This window comes from Megascapheus bottae, chromosome 5 (genome assembly GCF_031878675.1).
Source record: "Megascapheus bottae isolate mThoBot1 chromosome 5, mThoBot2.hap1, whole genome shotgun sequence".
Lineage (NCBI taxonomy): Eukaryota > Metazoa > Chordata > Mammalia > Rodentia > Geomyidae > Megascapheus > Megascapheus bottae.
The window spans coordinates 66,722,759-66,743,469 of NC_143513.1; the positions used below are offsets into that span (position 1 = coordinate 66,722,759).

At 43.4% G+C, this 20,711-nt stretch overlaps 1 protein-coding gene across 1 annotated transcript; it reads right to left on the reverse strand.

The window, feature by feature from the left end:
- Nucleotides 1-4,331: 4,331 nt before the first annotated feature.
- Pax4 (paired box 4) lies at nt 4,332-9,048 on the reverse strand. The gene is made up of 10 exons (XM_090332239.1): nt 9,036-9,048; nt 8,336-8,466; nt 7,858-8,073; nt 7,327-7,402; nt 6,654-6,779; nt 6,459-6,541; nt 6,089-6,158; nt 5,532-5,587; nt 5,016-5,157; nt 4,332-4,465 (listed from the first exon to the last, which is right to left on the reverse strand). The coding sequence occupies exons 1-10, from the start codon at nt 9,046-9,048 to the stop codon at nt 4,332-4,334; spliced, it is 1,047 nt and encodes a 348-aa protein (XP_090188365.1).
- Between the last annotated feature and the right edge of the window lie 11,663 nt (nt 9,049-20,711).

Here is a 20,711-nt window from a genome sequence, read left to right on the forward strand (position 1 = left end):
GTGTAGCTCACTCTCTCCTTAGGATATAGTTCACCAAACTTCCCTGCCCTGGTTAACTTGGATTCAGTGAAGTAGGTGGAATAATACTCCCATCCACTGTTTTTCACTTTTTCAGGGAGATAGAATGCTTTTCCCAAGGTCTTATCCTTAGAGAACTAGGTCTCTGATTCAAATCTGCTGATTCAGATGTATATTATTCCTTTCATCAAGCGGCATTTCAAAAATATCTCTCCTCCTTTCACTGTCTTCATGACTTCATGAACTTTATCTACCTACCACTTGCCATATTAATGTTTTTATTGATAGAAGATCTTTTTGTTTGTACATGTGCCTGTACTAGGACTTCATATGAGGGCCTCACATTTTCTCTTGGCTTTTTTTACTCAAAGCTGGCACCTTACAGCCACACTTGAGCCATACTTCCATTTCTTGCTTTTTGTTGGTTAATTGGAGATAGAATTTCATGGATTTTTCCACCCAGGCTGGCTTTAAACTATAGTCCTCAGATCTCAGCCTCTTCAGTAGCTAGAATGACAGGCATTAGCCATGAGCCACCTGGATAAGGTTCTTAAATGTACGCATTTAGAAAAGAATGTTTTTATTACTTTTATAAAGCAGAAAAACTCCTGGCCACAAATAGAAAATGAATGTAAAATAAACACAATGAAAACCAAGTGATATTATCAAGTCCTTGTTCAGATATCCCCTCCCTACTCAAGGCTCAGTGGAAGTCTCCCTTTCCCTATGTCAAGGAAAGTTGATTAGGAACTGTTAAGAAGTAGCTGAATGAAACAGTGAAACTTTATCCTGATGCAATCAGGAGAAATAACTTTCTCATTTCAGACTTGCTGTCATATAAAGCAGCAGACAATGCCTCCTAGAAGTGTTCCTAAACACCAGTGATGTCCTTACTTTGGGAAAATTACCATACTATAACAAATACCTTTTTTTTTTGGAGGGGGGGGTGCCAGTTATGGGGCTCGAACTCTGAGCTCTTTTGCTCAAGGCAGTGCTCTACCAACTCGAGCCACAGTGACACTTCTGGCTTTCTGGTGTTTAATTGGAGATAAGAGGCTCACAGACTTTCCTGCCTGGAATAGCTTTGAACTGTGATCCTCAGATCTCAGACTCCTGAGTAGCTAGGATTACCGTGTAGGCATGTACCATCAGCACCTGGCCAAGTGCCTAATTTTTTGGCCAGTCCTGGGGCTTGAACTCAGGGCCTGAGCACTATCCTTGGGGCTTTCTCAAGATTAGAGCTCTACAACTTGAGCAACAGCACCACTTCCGGCTTTTTCTATGTATGTGGTAACCAAGAAATCAAACCCAGTCTTCGTGCATGCTAGGCAAGCACTCTACTGCTAAGCCAAACTCCCGGCCCCCAAGTGTCTACTTTTTAAATCCATTGAGAAAAGAAGGCTGAAACAAGGATATCAAAGACACTAAGTTTGGGTAGAGAAAAATGACTAGGTTTCTGTAACTGTATTTGTCCTCAAGAGCTACAAAAGAATTTTCTATCTTGCTAGGCTCTGGTACCTCATGCTTGTAATCCTTGTTACTTCGGAAGCTTGACTTATGAGGATCAAGTTTTGAAGCCAGACTGGACAGGAAAGTCTGTGTGACTCATCTCCTCTGTTAACCACCAAAAAAGCCAGGAGTAGTACTATGGCTCAAGGTGGCAGCCTCGAGTGAAAAAGCTAAAGGACAGTGCCTGGGTCCTGAATTTAAGCCTCAGTATTGGCACACAACTTAATTTCTTTTACTTAATAAGTAAAGGTTGAAAACCTTTCCAATGGAGCATTCAGTATAGGCCAATGCCAGGAATGCTGAGGGCCTTTCACAGGTGAATCACATAAACCCAGGAAGTTCAAGGCCATTCTGGGCAACATTGTGAAACCATGCCAAAAATCAGGCCCTGTCTGTAGAGATAATGACCTTGCAGATGATTTAATGCAGAATCTCTCAGCATTTCACAAATTAATACCCATGCTTGGATGCATGGACTTGTGAAGGTATGCACAAGGATTTCTGTGTGCATGCAAGCACAGAGGCGCATACACTGCATTAATGCTCAGTCCCCCACAACTGGCCCTCCATCCCCTGCTTGATTGTACTCAGCCATGGGGCTTCACCTGTGACAGTCTCTTCCATTGTTGACATCAGTGCTGTCACTGAAGTGAATACCCGGCTCTCAGGCTGTGCTTTGCAGACTGTCACCTTGTCTATAGCTTGTCTATTTCTCTGGACAGTTCTGTCCAGCAGGACCTTGAGCTTGAAAGTAGAGATGGCTGGGAAGGGGTTGGAGTGTGGTCCTTCTAATTGATCTAGAGCTGATCTAGCCCTCAAAACTTTTTTGTGTTTATGGGGATACTAGATACTCTTTTCTGTTGAGCACGGTAGCCACACATAGCATTTAGAATTTAGTTAATATGAGCAAGAAACTGAATTGTTAAATTTATTGATTGCTTGCTTGCTTGCTTGTTTATGGGGTATTGGGGTTTGAATTCAGGGGCTTATACTTGGTAAGCTGGCATGATACCACTAAGTTATGCCTCCCACCCTATTTGTTTTAGTGCCAGTCCTGATGCTTGAACTAGGCTTAGTCTTTGTCCCTAAGCTGCTTTTGCTCAAGGTTAACTCTGTACCACTTGGGGCTATAGCTCCACTTCTGGCTTTTCCTGTAGTGGATTTTAGTGGAGATAAGAGTCTCATACAGCAGGGCACTGGTGGCTCACACCTGTACTTCTAGCTACTTAGGAGGCTCAGATCTGAGGATCATGGTTTGAAGCCAGCCAAGACAGGAAAGTCCATATCCAATTAATTACCAGAAAACTAGAAGTACTGTGATGGCTCGAGGTGGTAGTGCACTAGCCTTGAGGTGAAAAGCTCAGGGACAGTCCACAGGTCCCAAATTTAAGCCCTACAACTGACAAACAGGGTCTCACAGAGCTTCCTTCATGGGCTGGCTTTGAACTATGATCCTCAGATCTCAGCCTCTTGAGTAGCCAGGATTACAAGTGTAAGCCAACAGTACCCAGCTCATACCCTGTTTAAGGATAGGATCTTGCTTCCAGCCTAGGCATAAGCCTGAGCCTTCTGGTTGTTGCTGGGACCATGGGTACACCGCTGCATCCAGCTTCTCTCCAAGGAAACAGAGTCTTGAGGACTTTTTCTTCATGGATTGGCCTTGAACAATAATCTTCTCATTTTTATGATCCCAGACATCTGGGATTATAGGCTTGAGTCACGAGTACCAGGGTCAGTTCATTTTATTTAATGTAAATTACATTTAAGCAGCCACATGTAGTCGGTCACTAGTTTCTGATTAGTACAGCTTTAAGTATTTGATAATAAAAAAAGACCTATTGAATAACAACTTCTGGATCAGTATATGGCATCATATCAGGCCATCACCTGATCTTCAAAAGAGGAAGAACTTTCCAGGTAGAGTAGTGTGTACCTGTAATCCCAGCAATTGAGAGCCACAGGTAGAAGGATTTAGGGACCAGTCTGTGTTACATATTGGGAATCAGAGGAAAGGAGGAAAAGGGGTGGAGAACGATGGAGGAAGAGGGGGAAGGGATGGGAGGAAGGGAGGAAGGAAGAAGATAGAGGGAGAGGGGGAAACAGTACGAAATTTGGAGATATAAGCCCATCCTCCATTTCAACTATCCCCTTCGTCTTCTTTTCCCTGTTTTCTTCCCTTTCACTACTTCCTAAAAATACCCAGAGTTTTCTCTGCAGAGGGATAGACTCAAAAAGAGTAGGAACTTTGTGACAAGAGCCCTGCCCCTGAAGCATATATGAATGGAAAAGCAGAGTATGAAAAATGTTATTTCCACTCTGTTGCTATGATAAAAATACCTATGCAATTTGAGAATTTATGTCTTTTTTTAGACCAAGGAATTATAGTGAGTGTTCTTGGGTGTAGATATAGTATTATAGTTATTTAAGGAAAGTTCCTCAATGTTTGAAAATGCATGCTAGAGGATTTGAGTGAAGTGCTATAATGTAATATCTATGTAGTATGCACATAAATACATGTGGCCTCCAGTGCCTAGACAGATCAATACATATACACATTCATGTATAGATGCATATATAGGGTAACTAGATAAGTACATCAACTGGATATGTATATGCATAACTTAGTAGACAGGTAGAAACTATAAATGATAGATAGATATATAGATAGATCGATCGATAGATAGATAAATACTATTTATAATGGTTCCATATCAAGACAGACATATGGGTGCTCAGAGGAAAAAAATAAGAACAGAAACTACTGCAAATTCAAAATATGTTTATTATTGCTGAGTGGAGGCCTCTTATGGCCAGGGTGAGTAGGGGGAAGGTGTTGCTTCTCCAGCTCTTTCCGTTGGTTGATGAATAGGAGGGATAGTGAGGCAGGGCCAGGCAAAGTCCACACATGTGGCCATGGGAAGGAGGAAGGAACAGCCATCTGTGGGAGCAAGATGGACATTAGACAGGTAGCATTAGGTCCTAGTCATCATCTCTACCCTCCGGGCCTTTTGCCTCATTCCAGCTCTTATAGCAGTGGAGAGTTAGTCACAGCAGAACCTGAAGGGTATGGAAACTGGCCACAGGAGAATTTGAAGGAAAGACAATGAAAGCAAAAGCAGTTCTGAATCCAAGGAACATGGCTGTGTTGTTAAATGGGCATCAGGACAAGAGGAGACCTTGAGCTTACTCCTTCCACCCCACCTCTCAAAATCATCATATTAGGGAGAGTTGGATGCATTGATCAATTCTCTACCTAGGATATTTGCACTCAAATCCAAATGTGACCCCTCCCCAACTTATCTGCTTGACTGTCAGTGGTGCTAAAGATCAGTAGATACAAGTCTCCCAATTTATGAGTATGTAAGGAATGACAAAAGCTTCATGGAAATTCCTGTGGTGACCTTGACCCTCCATGTCCTCCTGTGACTCAAGGAGTCAATCATTCCTCAACCCACACAGCAAGACTGAGGCCTTTTCTGGAACCTTACCCCAGCAGGGCTGGAGACACACTGGATGGTGGGTGTCAACGGGATACCCCTCTTGTGCAGTTCCCCAGCACAGCTGATAACAGGAAGGACCTACTGGTTCCAAGGCAGGCAGGGAAGCTGTGGGTACACTTCCAAGGCCCTGCTAGAAAAAGCAAGATGGAAGAATGGCATTGTCCAGGGGAAAATGTATTCATTACCTGACTTATAAAATGGTAACCCCTCTGTACATCACCTTTATGATAACAAACAAAAAAAAGCCAGAGGAGACCCTTAGTGCTAATGAGGCTTCCTGTTTAAAAGGCTTGGGACCCAGGACTACTTGTTTCTCCAGCAGTGCTCTACACTCCAGAAGGTACCATTCAAAAAATAGACTAGAGGTTGGCATGTGCTAGAAACGAGCACTGTGGATTCCCTAGAGCATCATAAATCTGAACTCTTAGGCCATCTCCAGAAATGGGAGATAGGGTGAGCCTTTCAGTCCTCCTGGTTCACAAATTTGCTTCTTCATCCAAGTACCTGAACAGAGATAATCCCTGGAGAAACTCTTGGTACTGTCAGATCCTGAGAAACACCTACAAGGTAAGAGTGCATTCATTGAGGAAGGAATTGGGCTGGGGAAAGGAAAGTATGGAGTCAGGCCTAGTCATTGGACATAGTAGTGAACTTCCAGGGAAGTCAGTAAAGGCAGGGACAGTATATGTCCAGCCCCTAGTACAGGACCTAGCTGTGTAAATGTTAGGTGGATGGATGGACAGATGGATAAATGGGTAGGTGGGTAGATGTGTGGGTGTATGTATGGATAGATGGAGATAAGTGGATGAATGGGTGGATACATGAGGAGTAGGTTGAGGGGTAGGTATGTGGATGGATATATGAATACATGTATATATGTATGCGTGTATGTATGTATGTATGTATAGGGAGGACAGATGAATGGATGGATAGATGGGGGGGTGGGTACGTATATGCCTATATGGATAGATGTGTGAATTGGTAGATGGTTGAGTGTGGGTGGGGGAGATGGGTGGGTGGAGGAGTAGGGGGGATGGGAGAGTTATGTGCACAGAAATCACCTGGAAGCTGCATTTCCCACTTCAGTTTCTCTTGCCGACGCCATTTGGCCCTTCTGTTGGAAAACCAGACCTGAGGGTGAATAAGGACCATATATTTGGCTGTGCATTTGGCCACTGGGCATCTGCTGCTCTCACCATGTGTCCCTGGCCTGGAGTCAGAATGTAGTCTCCCTTGGACCTGATGTCGTCTGTCTCTGCTCTGATTTTTGCTCCCTCCTCCCTTTTCCCCCTAAGAGAAGCAAGTAATCAGTCAAATAAGTTTGTTTCCACATTCTTACCTCCATGTTTACCTTACAGAACTCACAGCCATAGCCAGTACAGATTCTTTCTCCTAGTGTTTAATGCTCACTGGGTCATGGAGCTTACTCACTCTCACTGTGTCCTCAGGCAGACAGGTAGCCTCAGCCAGCTTTCCACGGGCCACGGAATCAGGATACTGCCCACGCTGGAATTCTGCAGAAACAGAGACTCAGAGGGCATGGAGAGAAGGAGGACATGAGTTTCCCCAAAAGACATGACTCTCTACCTTTAAAACTCCACCTTGCCTCCCAGCCCAGTCCAGCACCTTTCTCCAGGGCCTCAGCTTGACCTGGAGAGAAGATAGTCCGATTCCTGTGGCCAGCCCCTGGATGGGGACCTCTGGGAGCATCCGAGCCACTATGAAGAATGGGAAGAGCTGGAGCCAAAACAGCTGCAAAAGAGGACAATGTCTTGTGGTGGCTTGCGATGTGATTCCTCTGGTCGGATGGAGACCCTGTATCCTTGGTGCTGTGGCTAAGCGACAGTGTGGGTATAGGAGCAAAGGCACTCTGCATTCTGTTATGCAGTGCTGACTCCAAGGGGACTTGACAGAAAGTGGGTCAGTGTCACAGTGGTATTTTCAGAGAGCAGCGGTAGAGGTGGTCCAAGGTTAGATGACACGTGGGACATAAAAGATGATCGTGAGGGAAAGGGAAGACTGCTCCTCCCTCTTTCTCAGCCGATGCTGTGAACCAAGAGGCCAGGGGTCCTAGGTTCTGCTTTAAGACCTGTCAATTAGCTAGTGATCTTCAATAGGTCACAGGACCTCCTGAAACCTAAAGTTTCTTCTGCCAGGAGAGAATAAGGTTGTCTGGCTCTTTTTCTAGAGCTTTTGGAAGGCCGATCCAAAACAAGAATGAGAAAAATTCATTGAAAACTATAATGTGCAGAAAATTTGTTGTTGAATTTCTCTTTCTAAGGATAACCCTAAGACCTACCTGATGAGCTGAGCCGTGCCCAGTGCAGTCTCTGGCCTTCCTGCAGTGCCCGCAAAACTCGATTGATGGAGGAGACCTGGGGTGTGTTGGGGGTTGAGTAGGGAGATGGTGTTAAGACCCAGGACTGCATCCTGAGACAGTTCTGCAACACACACACACACACACACACACACACACACACACACACACACACACCCTTCCCATGAGCAGCATCCTTCTCCCTCCCCCACTCTCTGTCTCTGTCTCTCTCTGTCTCTGTCTCTCTGTCTCTCTCTCTGTCTCTCTCTCTGTCTCTCTCTCTCTCTCTCTCTCTCTCTCTCTCTCTCTCTCTCTCTCTCTCTCTCTCTCTCTCTCCTGCTTTCTTTTCCTCACTTCTCTTAGCACTACCACTTGTCTGCAGAAAAATGTTATGGATCAGAAGACTCCAGGGGCTTCAACCCCCAACCTAGAATGGCAGGCTTCACAATGCCAAAGGAAAGAAATAAAAGTGTCTTATTCTTCACATACAGCCTGTTTGCAAGCCTCACTTACACTGGGCATCTTCTCCTGAGTACAAAACCCTTCAGCACAAAGCTGACGTTGGATCTCCCAGGCAAAGAGGGCTGGATATGCATCCTTCAGCTGAGCAATCCGAGCCACCACTGGGGGTGTGGCCAGACGTGGCTTGCTTCCCCCAATACTCTTGGGTTCCAAGGCACCTGTACGGTAATAGCGCCCTAGGATCTTGCTCACACAGCCATTAGATACCTGAACCAGGTGAGAAGCAAGGACTGGTAAGACATGATAGGTAGGAGAATAAATGTTCCTGGGAAAAGGCAAAGCAGGACATATTAAACCAAGGCATGGTATTGAGAATCCAGCCTCACTTTCAGTATGTAAAAATCCCTTTCCCAACCTTCCAACCTCCAAAAGGTTCTTCTAGGAGGTAGCCCAGGACTCGAAGGCTCTCAGGGTCCTAAACTTCTCTCTGTTTCGTGTTCCCATTAGTGGACAAAGGTCTTGGTACTACCTTAAGGCTTCGTGAGATGTCACAGGGTCGCATTCCACTCATTGCCAGCTGCACAATCTGCTGCCTGGTGTCCAGAGGCAGGGGCCGACCGTTCACAAAGATCCCTCCTAGCTGATTCACGCTGCTGATCCCTGGGCATGAGAAGTAAACATCTACACACTGCCTCTCTCCAACCCCTAGCCACTTTTGCAGAAGTCCGCTCAGAACCCTGCAACCTGGTTTGTCACCCTAGGGTAAGGTAAGTCTTTCTCTAAGGGATTTCTCCCACCCACCTTCTTTGGGAGCTGACTCATGGTATCTGTACTCCTTAGCAATCTGTGCTTTCTTTCTTAATCTAAGAGCAGCATGGTAGAACAGAGTCAGTGACTGGCAAAATGTTTCTACCAGATTGCCTACAAGAGGACATGAAATGGTGTTGGTTGGAGCAACTCTCCTGACTTCTTCTTCTTTTTTTTTTTTTTTGCCAGCCCTGGGCTTGAGCTCAGGGCCTGAGCATTGTCCTTGGACTTTCTCAAGGCTAGAGCTCTACCACTTGAGCCTCAGCACCATTTCCGGCTTTTTTCTATATATGTGGTACTGAGGAATCAAACCTGGGTTTTCGTGCATGCTAGGCAAGCACTCTACCACTAGGCCAAACTCCCAGCCCCTCTCCTGACTTCTAACCAATCCTTAATCTTCCCATTTCTCTCAGACCTCTTACCGTTCTGCTGCATGATCCAGGCTGGTCTCAGGCAAGGACAGGAGTCTAGGGAAGATTAGGAATGCAAGGATACCTCGTCTGACTTGCCAGCAGGAGGTTATTTGGTTGAGGGCTCTTCCTTGAAATGGTCTTAGAACAACTTGGTTGTCATGGAAGGTGGAAGTTTCTAAAATGTACCATAAGGTTGACTAAAATTAGAACTCTAAAATTCACATTTGAGCCAGAGACTCTGGAGTCCTTAAGGGGCTGTCTATTTGGGTAATGCCAGAGCCATCCTGAGCACTAAAGAGTCGCTAGTCATGGGCCACTATGCCTGTCCTCCTCTCCTCAGCAATTAATGGGAGTTGAGGCTGCCCCTTTTTGTGCCCGGAATCTTGGCAGTGCTATAGGTGATGCCCCACAATAGTCTTTCCATGGAACTTTCCTATAATAACTATGTCCTCGTAGCTTACTTAACTCACCTGCTTACTGGACAAGGTATTAGGCATACACACACCAGTGGCTGTCTAGAAAGAAGGCAGAAAAAAGAAGAGAGAAGGTCTTTGCTCCTTAAGAGATTTAACAGCAATGAATTACAAAAACAAATATGGAATCCAGGGCCAGGATTGTGGTCTAGTGGTAAAGTGTTTTCCTAGCATGCACAAATCCCTGGGTTCAATTCTTTGGTACCACATACACAGAAAAAACCAGAAATGTGGTGCTGTGGCTCAAGTGGTAGAGCTCTAGCCTTAAGAAAGCCCAAGAACAGTGCCTGGGCCCTGAGTTCAAGCCCCAGAACTGGCAAAAAAAAAATAGGGAATCCAGCATCTCCTTTGAATTCAGTAGCTAAAATGGCTTTCATATACTTCTTTCTAGGCAAATAGAACTGTGTTTCCCTTCAAGCTCACATTTTTCTGGAAACTTAAGAAGGAAATCAAAGTTTTTTTTCCAAAGAAAGCCGAGCTACAGATTAGGGCTCCTATAAATCAAGAGCCACCCAGAGAGTAAAACTCAAGTTCAGAAAGCAGCTCTTCACGAGCCATCAGACTTTCTCGTTCTTCTTCCTGGGACTTTCTCTGTCCCACCTCTGCTGCATATTTGTGTAATTACCATCAAAGCAATGGAAAAAGCAGAATCAATCTGGGAACCTCAAAGGCTATGCTGGACACAAGGAGGTAGGGACTCAGAATATTAGACAAACCTTGAATCCTTGATAGAACTCTGTCCTCCTATATGACCCAGTTCTCAGAGGAGCATTAGAAGCACAGGTTCAATAGTCAAACCCAGATAACCTCCAAACAAAAAGAATCATGCCCCAACTTGCAAATACAACCCCCTTTCCCAATAGTCTCCCACACATTCCCATCATTTATATCAACTTGTCTGAGAAAATAATGTACTCACAAGATGAGAAAGCAGGTTAGAGGTGGGAGGATAGTGGGTAGCCACAAAGACACACAGAGTTAACTCTGTTGGGGTTAGCCACACAAAGACATGGAGACAGCATGGGAGGCAGAGTAGACAATGAGCTTGCAAGTGAGCTACCTGGCTGGAGGAAATGACGGAGGTGAGAGCTGTGGTGGAAGGTCTCAGCCTCCTGTTCTGCGCTCCTGAAACTCCTGTGCACTCCCAGGGTGCTGGTGGTCTGGTTCTGAGAGCAGGCTTCACTCTGCTCCTGCTTTAGTCCTGCCAGGGGGTCCAAAGCTACAGAGAGCCCGTGCTCAGGAGCAGAGGGCAGCCTTCTGGGAACAGCCAGTGATGTCACAGGCCATGGGCAGAGGAGAAAGGAGGAGGGAGGTGTACATGGGGCTGGCTGACACTGGCCCTGGGGCAGGCAGCTCAGAGGCAGTGACCAGCATTTTCTTCTGTGGAGAGTTTTCAGTGCCTACCTTGGACCCACCTAACCTGAAACAACTCCAGAGCCATTCTCATGCTGGCTTCCTGGACCCAGAGTACACTCACAGGGGCCAGTATTCCTAAAACCCATGAAGAATATGGGAGACAGAGAACTCCATACTATGTAGCTGATGTTTTCAGGGCACAGAAACACAAAGGAAGCTTCCAGAACCATTGACTAGCTTCCCAGACACAACCCACATACCTGAGCCTTGAAATCAACTCCTGAATCATCTGTATTACTGCGAAAGATAAAGAACATATAGTGTGGTTCCTTAACTCTGCGTTGATTCCTAAAATGCAGAGAGGAGGGAGCATGACATAGTGGGCATGCCATATAGCATCCTCATCCAGACCATCCTCATCAATTCTCTGACCTTTTGATGAAGACATGAGACTTGAGTTCTTGTGTGGAAATGGGAATTCTAGACATCAAGACACTAACTACGGTGATGGTGGGAATGAGCCTCAGAAGGTTAGACATGCACAGAGGAGTGTTTATGAGGAAGTGTGCGACCTGCTTTTCCTTCTTCCATTCCTAGATCTTATCAGGCTACTTTCTACTAAGGATGTGGCTTTTAGACTCTAGTCATCAAGGACACTGCTGTTCCCACAAAAGACATCATTGTCTGGGTCATTGGGTGCAGGCATCAGTGGCTGGATAGGTTTTTTCCTTGCAGAATGGTTTCTGGAAGTCAATATGGACTTGGAAGCTTAGAAGCTTTGTGGCCAGCACTGTCTTGGGTTATTCTCTACAGGGTGGGAAGAAGCCAATGTTAAAAAAAAAACAAAAACCCATTACATAGCTCAGATTCTGTGCATGTCTCAGAAGTTAGGCTGAAGTAGGCAGGGTGTAGACCAAGACTAGATCCAGAAGTCAGAGGAGAAAAGTGTGAATCTTAGTAATAAATGCTTTGGGGTTAGGGGGAGATGAGGTTTTGAGAGGTTGGACACTCTGGTGCTGAGAGACCAACTATAATCACAGAAGTTGGTTTTCTCCTGATATTCCCTTCCCCTTTGAGCCTCCTCCAGCCTCCTCAGGCTGGCCCAGAATCCTGGATCACAGGGGAGACTTTTAAGTGTGGTTTCAGCACTGTGAGCAGGACAGCCTATGTCTGGTGCAAGTGGAGCCTATTCCATCCCCAGTCTCATACTGAGGACTGCTGGTCACTCCACTTGACAGTGCCTAGTGAAAAGAAGCCCCTAGGAAGACATGGGGTAGAGCTGCTCTAATTGCCCCTTTCCTGCCTCCTTCCTGGATCTCCCCCTGCATCTGGAGACTCAAGGCTCAAGTTCTGACTAGCTAATCCCATAGACAGCTGCATAAGGTTAGAGATAGGGGTGTCGAGGGGAGAAAGAACAAGCCCTGGCAGATGGTGGTGGCTGAGATTTCCCCCATAAACTATCCTCTCCCTCCTCCTTTACAACGGGGCTCTTGGGTCTGATCAAACAGCAAACAGAAGTTTCGACCTAGAGGTTATGGGGGAAGGGAGAAAGGGGAAAGGGGCCTGGCAGGGGGCCTAGCAAGCCCAAAGGCTCAGCCACTCAGCCCTCTGCCCAGCGCACCAGACTGTTTGAGGAGCAAATATCTGCCTTTACTGTCTGACTCAACTGCCCCCACCGGGTCTGGGGCTAATTGTCCCTCATTAGCTGGGCCCAGGCCCCAGGCTGCTGCCAATCCCCGCCATCTGCTCACAATTATACATTAACCCAGAGGTCTTGCCATAAGCCAGCCAGGCTGTGCGCCCCTCTCCAGGGCTAGACATGGCTATTCCAGCTTCTCCCTCGCCCCTAGATGTAGAACCTTGACCTCTGGCTCCTTCTGTCCTTGGAAGCCCCCTGGTATAAGGGCCCGTGGCGGTGGAAAAAGACCTGTCTACAGGAGAGGTGTCTGGAGCTCCCTGCCTTCCTCACTCGTTCACAAGGTGAGCTAAACCTGTGCGTAAAGCTGGAGAGGCTAAGGGCGCGGCCAGCGCAGAGACTCGCTCCTTTTAGTCTGACACCACACTGCGGACTTTTGTCACCTGTTTGAAGAGATGTCACCAGTTCCCTGCTGTTTTATCCCTCCCCCATGGCACCGTTTAGTACCCTATGAGATCCTAGGTATCACCTTCCTTTTGTCCAAAAAGCTCCGTTTTCATGCTGGCCCTCAGCTTACCAGGGCGCACACAGTCACCTATCCAAAACCAGTCCGTCCGGTAGCCTGTATCTCCCCCAGTAAAGTCCAGTGCTTCCCTTGCTACAGAAACGTCGAGGTTCTCCAACTTTTCAGGATATTCTTGAACTTGGGACCCACGTTGCAGCCGCATCTCCCATCCTCATAACTTGATGCAGCCACACTAGTCTTCCAGCTCAGACATTCTCCCAATACCAAATTCCACAAATCCCTGCAGTTTTCGGCTGGGCTTCTAGGAGGCAAGCGCCCCCACCACCAGCTCCCTCCCTCTGATTGCCCTAGAAAGGCAGCAAAAAGAACAGCTTCTTGATAGAGGCTGAGAACTGGGGGTACAGGTAAAAAGCCCCCGCCCCCACCGCTTTTTCTCCATGAGTCACTAGCCTCTGAGCCCAAGGCTACTTCGCGTCTGCCTGAGGACCAGGGCTGGTTAGGTGGGGTTGGCTAGTCTGTATTGCTCTGAGCTGGAAAGCTCAGGGGCAAAAGCAAAGCGTTTAAGGAGACCAGACAAGTAAGTGGGGTGCTGGTGCGGTGGGAGGGAGCATGATGTAAAAGGCTAGCTTGTGAAGAGGCCATCCCAGAGCTGCTGGGTTGCACATTGTGCCTGGAACAGCCAATAAGGAGGCCAGATGACACTCTTGTCAGCCACCCAGTAAAGAGCACCTCCTTCGAGTCCTCCACCGCGGAAGAGGCTATGTAGGGACTGAAATTTTCAGACTTGGGCAGGAACCAGTTACCTGAAGTCCCTGAGGACGCACTCTGTGTTTACCCCACTTGGCCTTACATGGCATGGAGCAAGGATTGGGAAAAGATGAAAGCCAAGTATTTTCCACATAAGCTTCATTTATTATTTTTTTAGGAAAGTTTATGTTTTAAAGACAGTTTTAGATTGATAGAAAATTTTTGACGATATGCAGAGAATTCACCGGTATCCTATATCCACATTTTCTTTAACACTTTTTACATTCGTTGGTGGATTAAAACCAAGTACATTTGCTATGAATAAACAATATTGATATTATTATTAGATTGCCTCCGTTCCCCCCAGTGTTATTTTTTCAGTTCTGAGATCCCATCTAGGAGAGCACTTGGCATGTAATCGCCATGACTGCCTCTGTTCCCCGCACTGTGACAGTTTCTCAGACTTCTCTTGTTGTTGACGATTTGCACAATTTTGAGTAATCAAGTATCTTATAAAACATCCTTTGGTTGAGATCCTTTTAAAATTCAGTACTTTTCGGCTAATACATAAAGAGCATACATATTTATGGTGCCATGTGGTATTTAGTACATGTGTATACTATGTAATGATTACAGCAGTTTAAACATATCTAACTCCTCAAACATCATTTGTTTTTGTTTTTGCCAGTCCTAGGCTTGAGCTCAGGGCCCGAGTAGTGTCCTTGGGTTTTCTCAAGGCTAGAACTCTACCACTTGAGCCACAGTATTACTTCTGGCTTTTTCTATGTATGTGGTACCAAGGAATTGAACCTGGATCTTTGTGCATGCTAGGCAAGCACTCCTGGCCCTAAACATCTTTTTTTTTTTTTTTTTAATGATGAAAACATTCCACATCCTTCCACATAGTTTTTCGAAATGTAGTTTGTTACTAACTATAGTCCTCTTACTACACAGTGAGTATTATTTAGTACCTACTGACTAACCTCTCTCTCCATTTCTACTCCTAAATCTTTTTATTGTTTTCTTCATGATTAAACTGGGTTTATGGTTGTGAGGGCAGAAGATCACAGTGATTGTTTCATACATGTCTAATGGAACTGCTTTGTCACATTCTGCATCCCACTTTAGGAGCTACTGACATCCTCCGTGATTTCTTGACACTGCATACATTAAAGCTCAGCCTTTGTGCAAGTTCTTTAGGTAGCAAATGTGTAGTATTATGTATCCACAATTATATTATTATGCAGCTTGAGTATGCTGAGAAATCTCATTGAAGCAATGAGATAATCCTTGATCATTTTCATTGTCATTATGGTTTTGCTTTTCCAGAATGTCATATAATGGAATCAAGGAATATAAAATAACCTTCTGCAGGCTGAATTCTTGAAATTAGCAGTATGTGTTTACTACTTACCTACATCTATTCATGACCTGATAATTCATTAACTTTTATTTCTGAATAATATTTTATTGAATAGATATAGCACAAATTGCAATTCATCTTTTGAAGGATATTGAAGGACATCTTGGGCACTTCAAGAATTGGATAATTATAAATAAGGATGCATGTAGACACACAGGTTTTTGTATGGAAGTACATGTCTAGTTCATTTGGGTAAACACAAAGCAATACAATTGCTAGGTTGTGTGGTTAGGTTATGTTTAGCTTTGCAAGAAACTGCCCAATTATCTTCCAGACTTTGTATTCCTAACAAGAGTGAAGGATTACTCCTGTTGTTTTGTATCCTTCCAGAAAATTTGTTATCTCCTTTTCACTTTTTTGTCAGTTGTGAGGCTTGAATTCTGGGCTTGGGCACTGTCCCTGAGCTTTTCAGCTCACGGCTAGTGCTCTATCACTTGAGCCACAACACCACTTCTGGTTTTCTGATAGTTAATTGGAGATAAGAATTTCATGATCTTTCATGCCCAGAGTTGTTTTGAATGGTGATCCTTAGATCTCAGCTTCCTGAGTAGCTAGGATTACAGGTGTGAGCTACCAACACCTGGCATTTAACTCCTTTAATTGATGTATAGAGGAAATTCATTGTTTTAATTAGCAATTCCCTCATAACAAATTATGTTGAACATATTTTCAGATACTTATTTGACATCTGAACACACTCTTTGGTAAAGGGTTTACTTTCTCTTTTTTCTATCTTCTATTTCTTTTCTATTATTGGCCCAATTTTTTTTTCCAGCCCTTACCCACTCTTTTAGTTGGGTTGCTTATTTTCTTAATGTTGAATTTTAACATTTTGGATAGAATTCCTTTATAAAAAGTTTTTACTTTTTGCTTTTTTGAGATATGATCATGTTAGGTGACCCAGGATAGCTTTAACTTGATGCTCTTTCCATCTAAGTCTCCAGAGCGCTGGGATTATAAGTATGCACCACCATGCCTTGCTTAGATATATGTGTGGAAAGCATTGTCTCTAGGACTGTGGTTTTTCCTTTATTTTTCTTAATGTGGTCTTCTGCAGAGCAGAAAAATTCAAATTTAATAAATCTCAATTTATCAAGTTTTTATTGATTATTCTTTTAGTTGTACCTAGTAAACATGGTAAGTTTTCTAATTCCAAATCATCTATACTTTCTTCTCTGTTCTCTTCTAGAATGTTATAATTTTGCATTTACTTTTAGGTTTGGGTTCTATTTTGAGTTACATTTTGTGAGATGTGTAAGGCCTATATCTTATTGTTGAACAATTGTTGCAAAGACTATCCTTTTCCATTTAATTGCCTCTGTTCTTTGTTCAAGATTAATTGACAATAATTGTGTGGATCTTTTTCCAGGCTCATTATTCTGTTCTATTGTTTTATGTATCTATTCTTCTATCAATGTTATAATATCTTGATTAAAAGCCTTTATAGTGAGACTTAAAGTTGAGGAATAAGAGTCCCTCAAGTTTATTCTTTTTTAATTTTGTGCTGGCTAATCTATGTCTTTCAGATATAAACTTTAGAATTAGTATATCAAGGGCTGGGAATGTGGCTTAGTGGTAGAGTGCTAGCATACAAGAAGCCCTGAGTTCAATTCCTCAGTACCACATAAACAGAAAAAGCTAGCTGGGCATGGTAGCTCATGTCTGTAACCCTAGCTACTCAGGAGGCTGAGATCTGAGGCTCGCAGTTCACAGTCAACCTTGGGCACTAAAGACTGAGTGATTCTTATCTCCAATTAATCACTAGAAAATAGGAAGTGGGGCTGTGGTTCCTTGGATAGGGTAGGGAGCTCAGGGACAACTTCAAGGCCCAGGAGTAGAGTGGTGGCCTTGAGCTGAAGAGCTCAAGGACAGTGCCCAGGCCCAGACTTCAAGCCCTATGACCCACCAAAAAGAAAAGTTGGGGGGGGGGGCAGAAAAAGCTGGAAGTGGCACTGTGGCTAAAATGGTAGAGTGCTAGCCTTGAGCACAGAGGCACTGAGAGATTCAGGAACAGAGTCCAATCCTGAGTTGCAGATTCAGCCAAATATATATATATATATATATATATATGTATATGGTAAGTCAATCTCTACTAAATAGCTTTCTGGGATTTTACTGAATCCCAGAAGGTAGTTGGGAAGAATTGACAAATGAGCAATATTGAGTTTTCCAATCCAGTCCACTAACATGTACTATCTCTTCATTTATTTTTTCCATATATTTTTATTGCAATCAATAGAAGGGTTACATTATATTCACCAGACAGAAGGTGCATTACTTCATTAATACTGATAGCCTTTCTCATGTTTTGGACCCCATTTCTCCTCCCCCACTCCCTCCCCTCCCCTATCTCTTCATTTCTATAGATCTTATCTTTTAATTTCATGAGTTTTGTACTTTTCCCCATATGTATAGAACTTATACATATTTTATTTGATTTATACTTAAATTATTATGGAAGTTACTATTGTTATTTCAGAGTTTTTGGTTCATTTAAAGCTTCAAATTACAATAGTTTATTGCTCACATAAGGGAAAGCAATTGGTACTTTTGTGTGTCAACTTATGTTCTGAGACTTTCCTAGACTTTCTTTAGTTAATTAATTGTTACTGGGTTTGAACACAGAGCCATATAGGTACTCAGTTTGCTTACACTGCTAGCATTCTACCACTTAAGCTATGCTTCCAGTCCTTTTTGCTGGTTATTCTGGAGATGGAGTCTCCTGCACTTTTCTGCCAAGGCTGTCTTTGAGCCACAGTCCTCTGGATATCAGTTCTCTGAGTAAATAGAATTACAGATGGGAGCCCTCAATACCTGATATACTTCCAGGAGGTTTTTGTTGAATCGATTCTTAAGGATTTACACAGGGACAATCATGTCTTCCATGTTTAAAGACAGTTTTATATTTTCCTTATTTATCTATCTTTTAATTGTTTCTTGTCTTACTAGATTAAGTAGGACTTCCAATATGATATCGAATAGGAGTCTTCCACAAGAACATCCTTGACCTTGGGAAGTATTCAACTTGTCATTAAGCCATAAGTATGATGCAACCCTGTGGTTTTTGTTTCTAATCTGGAAGTTTTTGTTGTTATTTATCTCTATCCAACTATAACCCTTTTACATTGCATTATAATTAATTTTAACAGTTTGAAGAGATAAATCTCTATTGTTCCTTATTCGGAATTTTTTTTTTTCCCAGTCATGGGCTTGAGCTCAGGGCCTGAGCACTGTCCTTGGATTGTCTCAAGGTTAGAGCTCTACCACTTGAGCCTCAGCACCATTTCTGGCTTTTTTCTATGTATGTGGTACCGAGGAATCGAACCCTGGTCTTCGTGCCTGCTAGGCAAGCACACTACCACTAGGCCAAACTCCCGGCCCTCGGAATTTTTTTTTATCTGTTTTGATCTAATTTGTTTCTCTATTGGTGTTTAGTATAATTTTGGTAGGTTAAAATTTGTTATTGAAAATTAATTTAATGGAGACCTGGTATCAAGTTTTTCTATTCAAAGAAATACATATTTTAATAGCTTTTATTTTTAAAAGAACGTCTAGGCTTAGATGAAAATTGAGATTAAGGTAGAAAGATTTCCTAGGTATTTGTCTCAACACATACCTATACTTCTCCCTTTACTGGTATCTCCCACCAAGATGATACATTTGTTAAAATTGATAAACTGAGGCTGTAGGAGGTTTTTTTAATTAATTATTTTATTTTGCCAGTCCTAGGCTTGAACTCAGGGCTGGAGCACTGTCCTTCGGCTTTCTCAAAGCTAGGGCTTTCTCAAGGCTAGTGCTCTATCACTTGAGCCTCAGCACAACTTCTGGCTTTTTTTCTATGTATGTGGTACCAAGGAATCGAACCTGGGTCTTTGTGCATGCTAGGCAAGCACTCTACCACTAGGCTAAACTCCCGGCCTTGTATGAGATTTTTTTTTCGTAAATATTCCTTATCAAACTGAGAAAGTGCAGCAAACTATGAGTAGAAGGGGAACTTTCTCAATTTGAGAATTATTGTTAGCTTCATAAAATGAGTTAGAATTCTTTTCAATAGGGGACTTTTAGAGGGAGGGCAGCGTTTATCAAGGAAGTGTAATCAGGTTGAGAAACACCCAGTCTTCATTCTGTAATAACACCTAGGAGTGTGGCTAAGTAATTAACAGTGGAACTTCTAGACCTCAAAGCCTTACTTTCTATCCTAGCTCTGTCATGCTGCCTACATGATCTTGGGTTATCAACTGTTTAATCCACCAAGTGGTTACTGAATATTTGCCAGGCACTGGGGGAACCGTGCTTCATTTTCCTACATCTATAAAATGAAAATGACAATAAATCCAACACATAGGATTGTCATATTGTGCAAGTTAATGTATTTGAGAACATTTTCTCTATTATTGTTACCACTAAAACTATGCACTAATAGTTGATATAATTATCTGTTGACTGGGATTTGTAGTTACATTCTAGGAGATTCCAGGACATCTTAGTCATTCTAAGTTTGTATTCTTCCATGTGTTCTCTTCATCTTTGGGCTCATTAGCCTGAGACCTATAGTTACCTTGCCTAGCATACAAGGTGGCTATCTTTCTGCTTTTGAAATAAACCAAAATGTCTGTAGCTTAGGGAAAGGGATGCAAAGCAGAAATTATCGATTAAACCATCTTTTCCTGTATGCTTTCTGAAGGTTGTGAAGCCTTGACTTGACCTAGGTTAGAATACAAGGGGACTGTATTTGTTTTCTCTACCCATTACTAAAAATAAGTTCATAAAAAGTTCAATATAAAAACTCTACTCTAGCTTAGGTGACTTTCCATTGCTTGGAAAGATCCAAAGGAAATGAAAAAGGAAACTTACTCCCTATTGATAAGAATCTTACCTCAGTCCCAGAGTTTTTCATTTTTACTATGTCCCCAGGGGCTCAAAACAAAAAACTGCTGCTCTTCCTGACAGAAGTACTATACTCCCTGTGTAAACAACAGTAAATTATAAATAAAATATTAGTAGTCTTTGGCTTAAACACATTAAATACAACAACCAGACATTGAATGGCCCATTGTTGTAGATTTCATTACCAGACCATCTGACAATCCTGCACCTGAATTCTCAGCTTGTCTAATTGTCCCTTACTGGTCCTAAGGTCTACTTCCTGATTCTAGATCAAACCAGCTTTTTCATTGTGAAGTCTCTACACTGGGAATCAACAATTTTATACTTCTCTGGCTAAAATTCACATTTCTGTCTCCTTCTTTCTCTTCTATTCTCCTCCCCTCTTTTCCTCTTTTTTCTTCTACGCTCCCTTCCCTCTTCTTTATCTTCCCGTCCCTTCCTCTCTCCCTTCTTCCCTCCCTCTTTTCATTCCCCCCTCTTTCTTGGAAGACACTCCACAACTGATGTTCAGTTTGTTTTAATGGCTCTCTCTCTTTCTCTCTCTCTGTCTCTCTCCCTTTCTCTCTCTGTTCTCCCCCTCTCTCTGTTCCTCTCTCTCTCTCTCTCTCTCTCTCTCTCTCTCTCTCTCTCTCTCTCT

Bases quoted from the DNA above. Each gene is read 5' to 3' on its own strand.
- Pax4 (XM_090332239.1), bottom strand. The intron at 6,542-6,653 runs GTGCTGGACTGG...CTGTTTCTGCAG, and splicing joins AGCTGAGGCCCTGGAGAAAG to AATTCCAGCGTGGGCAGTAT. The intron at 5,588-6,088 runs GTGATTTCTGTG...CTTACCTTGTAG, and splicing joins GTGGGAAATGCAGCTTCCAG to GTGTTTCTCAGGATCTGACA.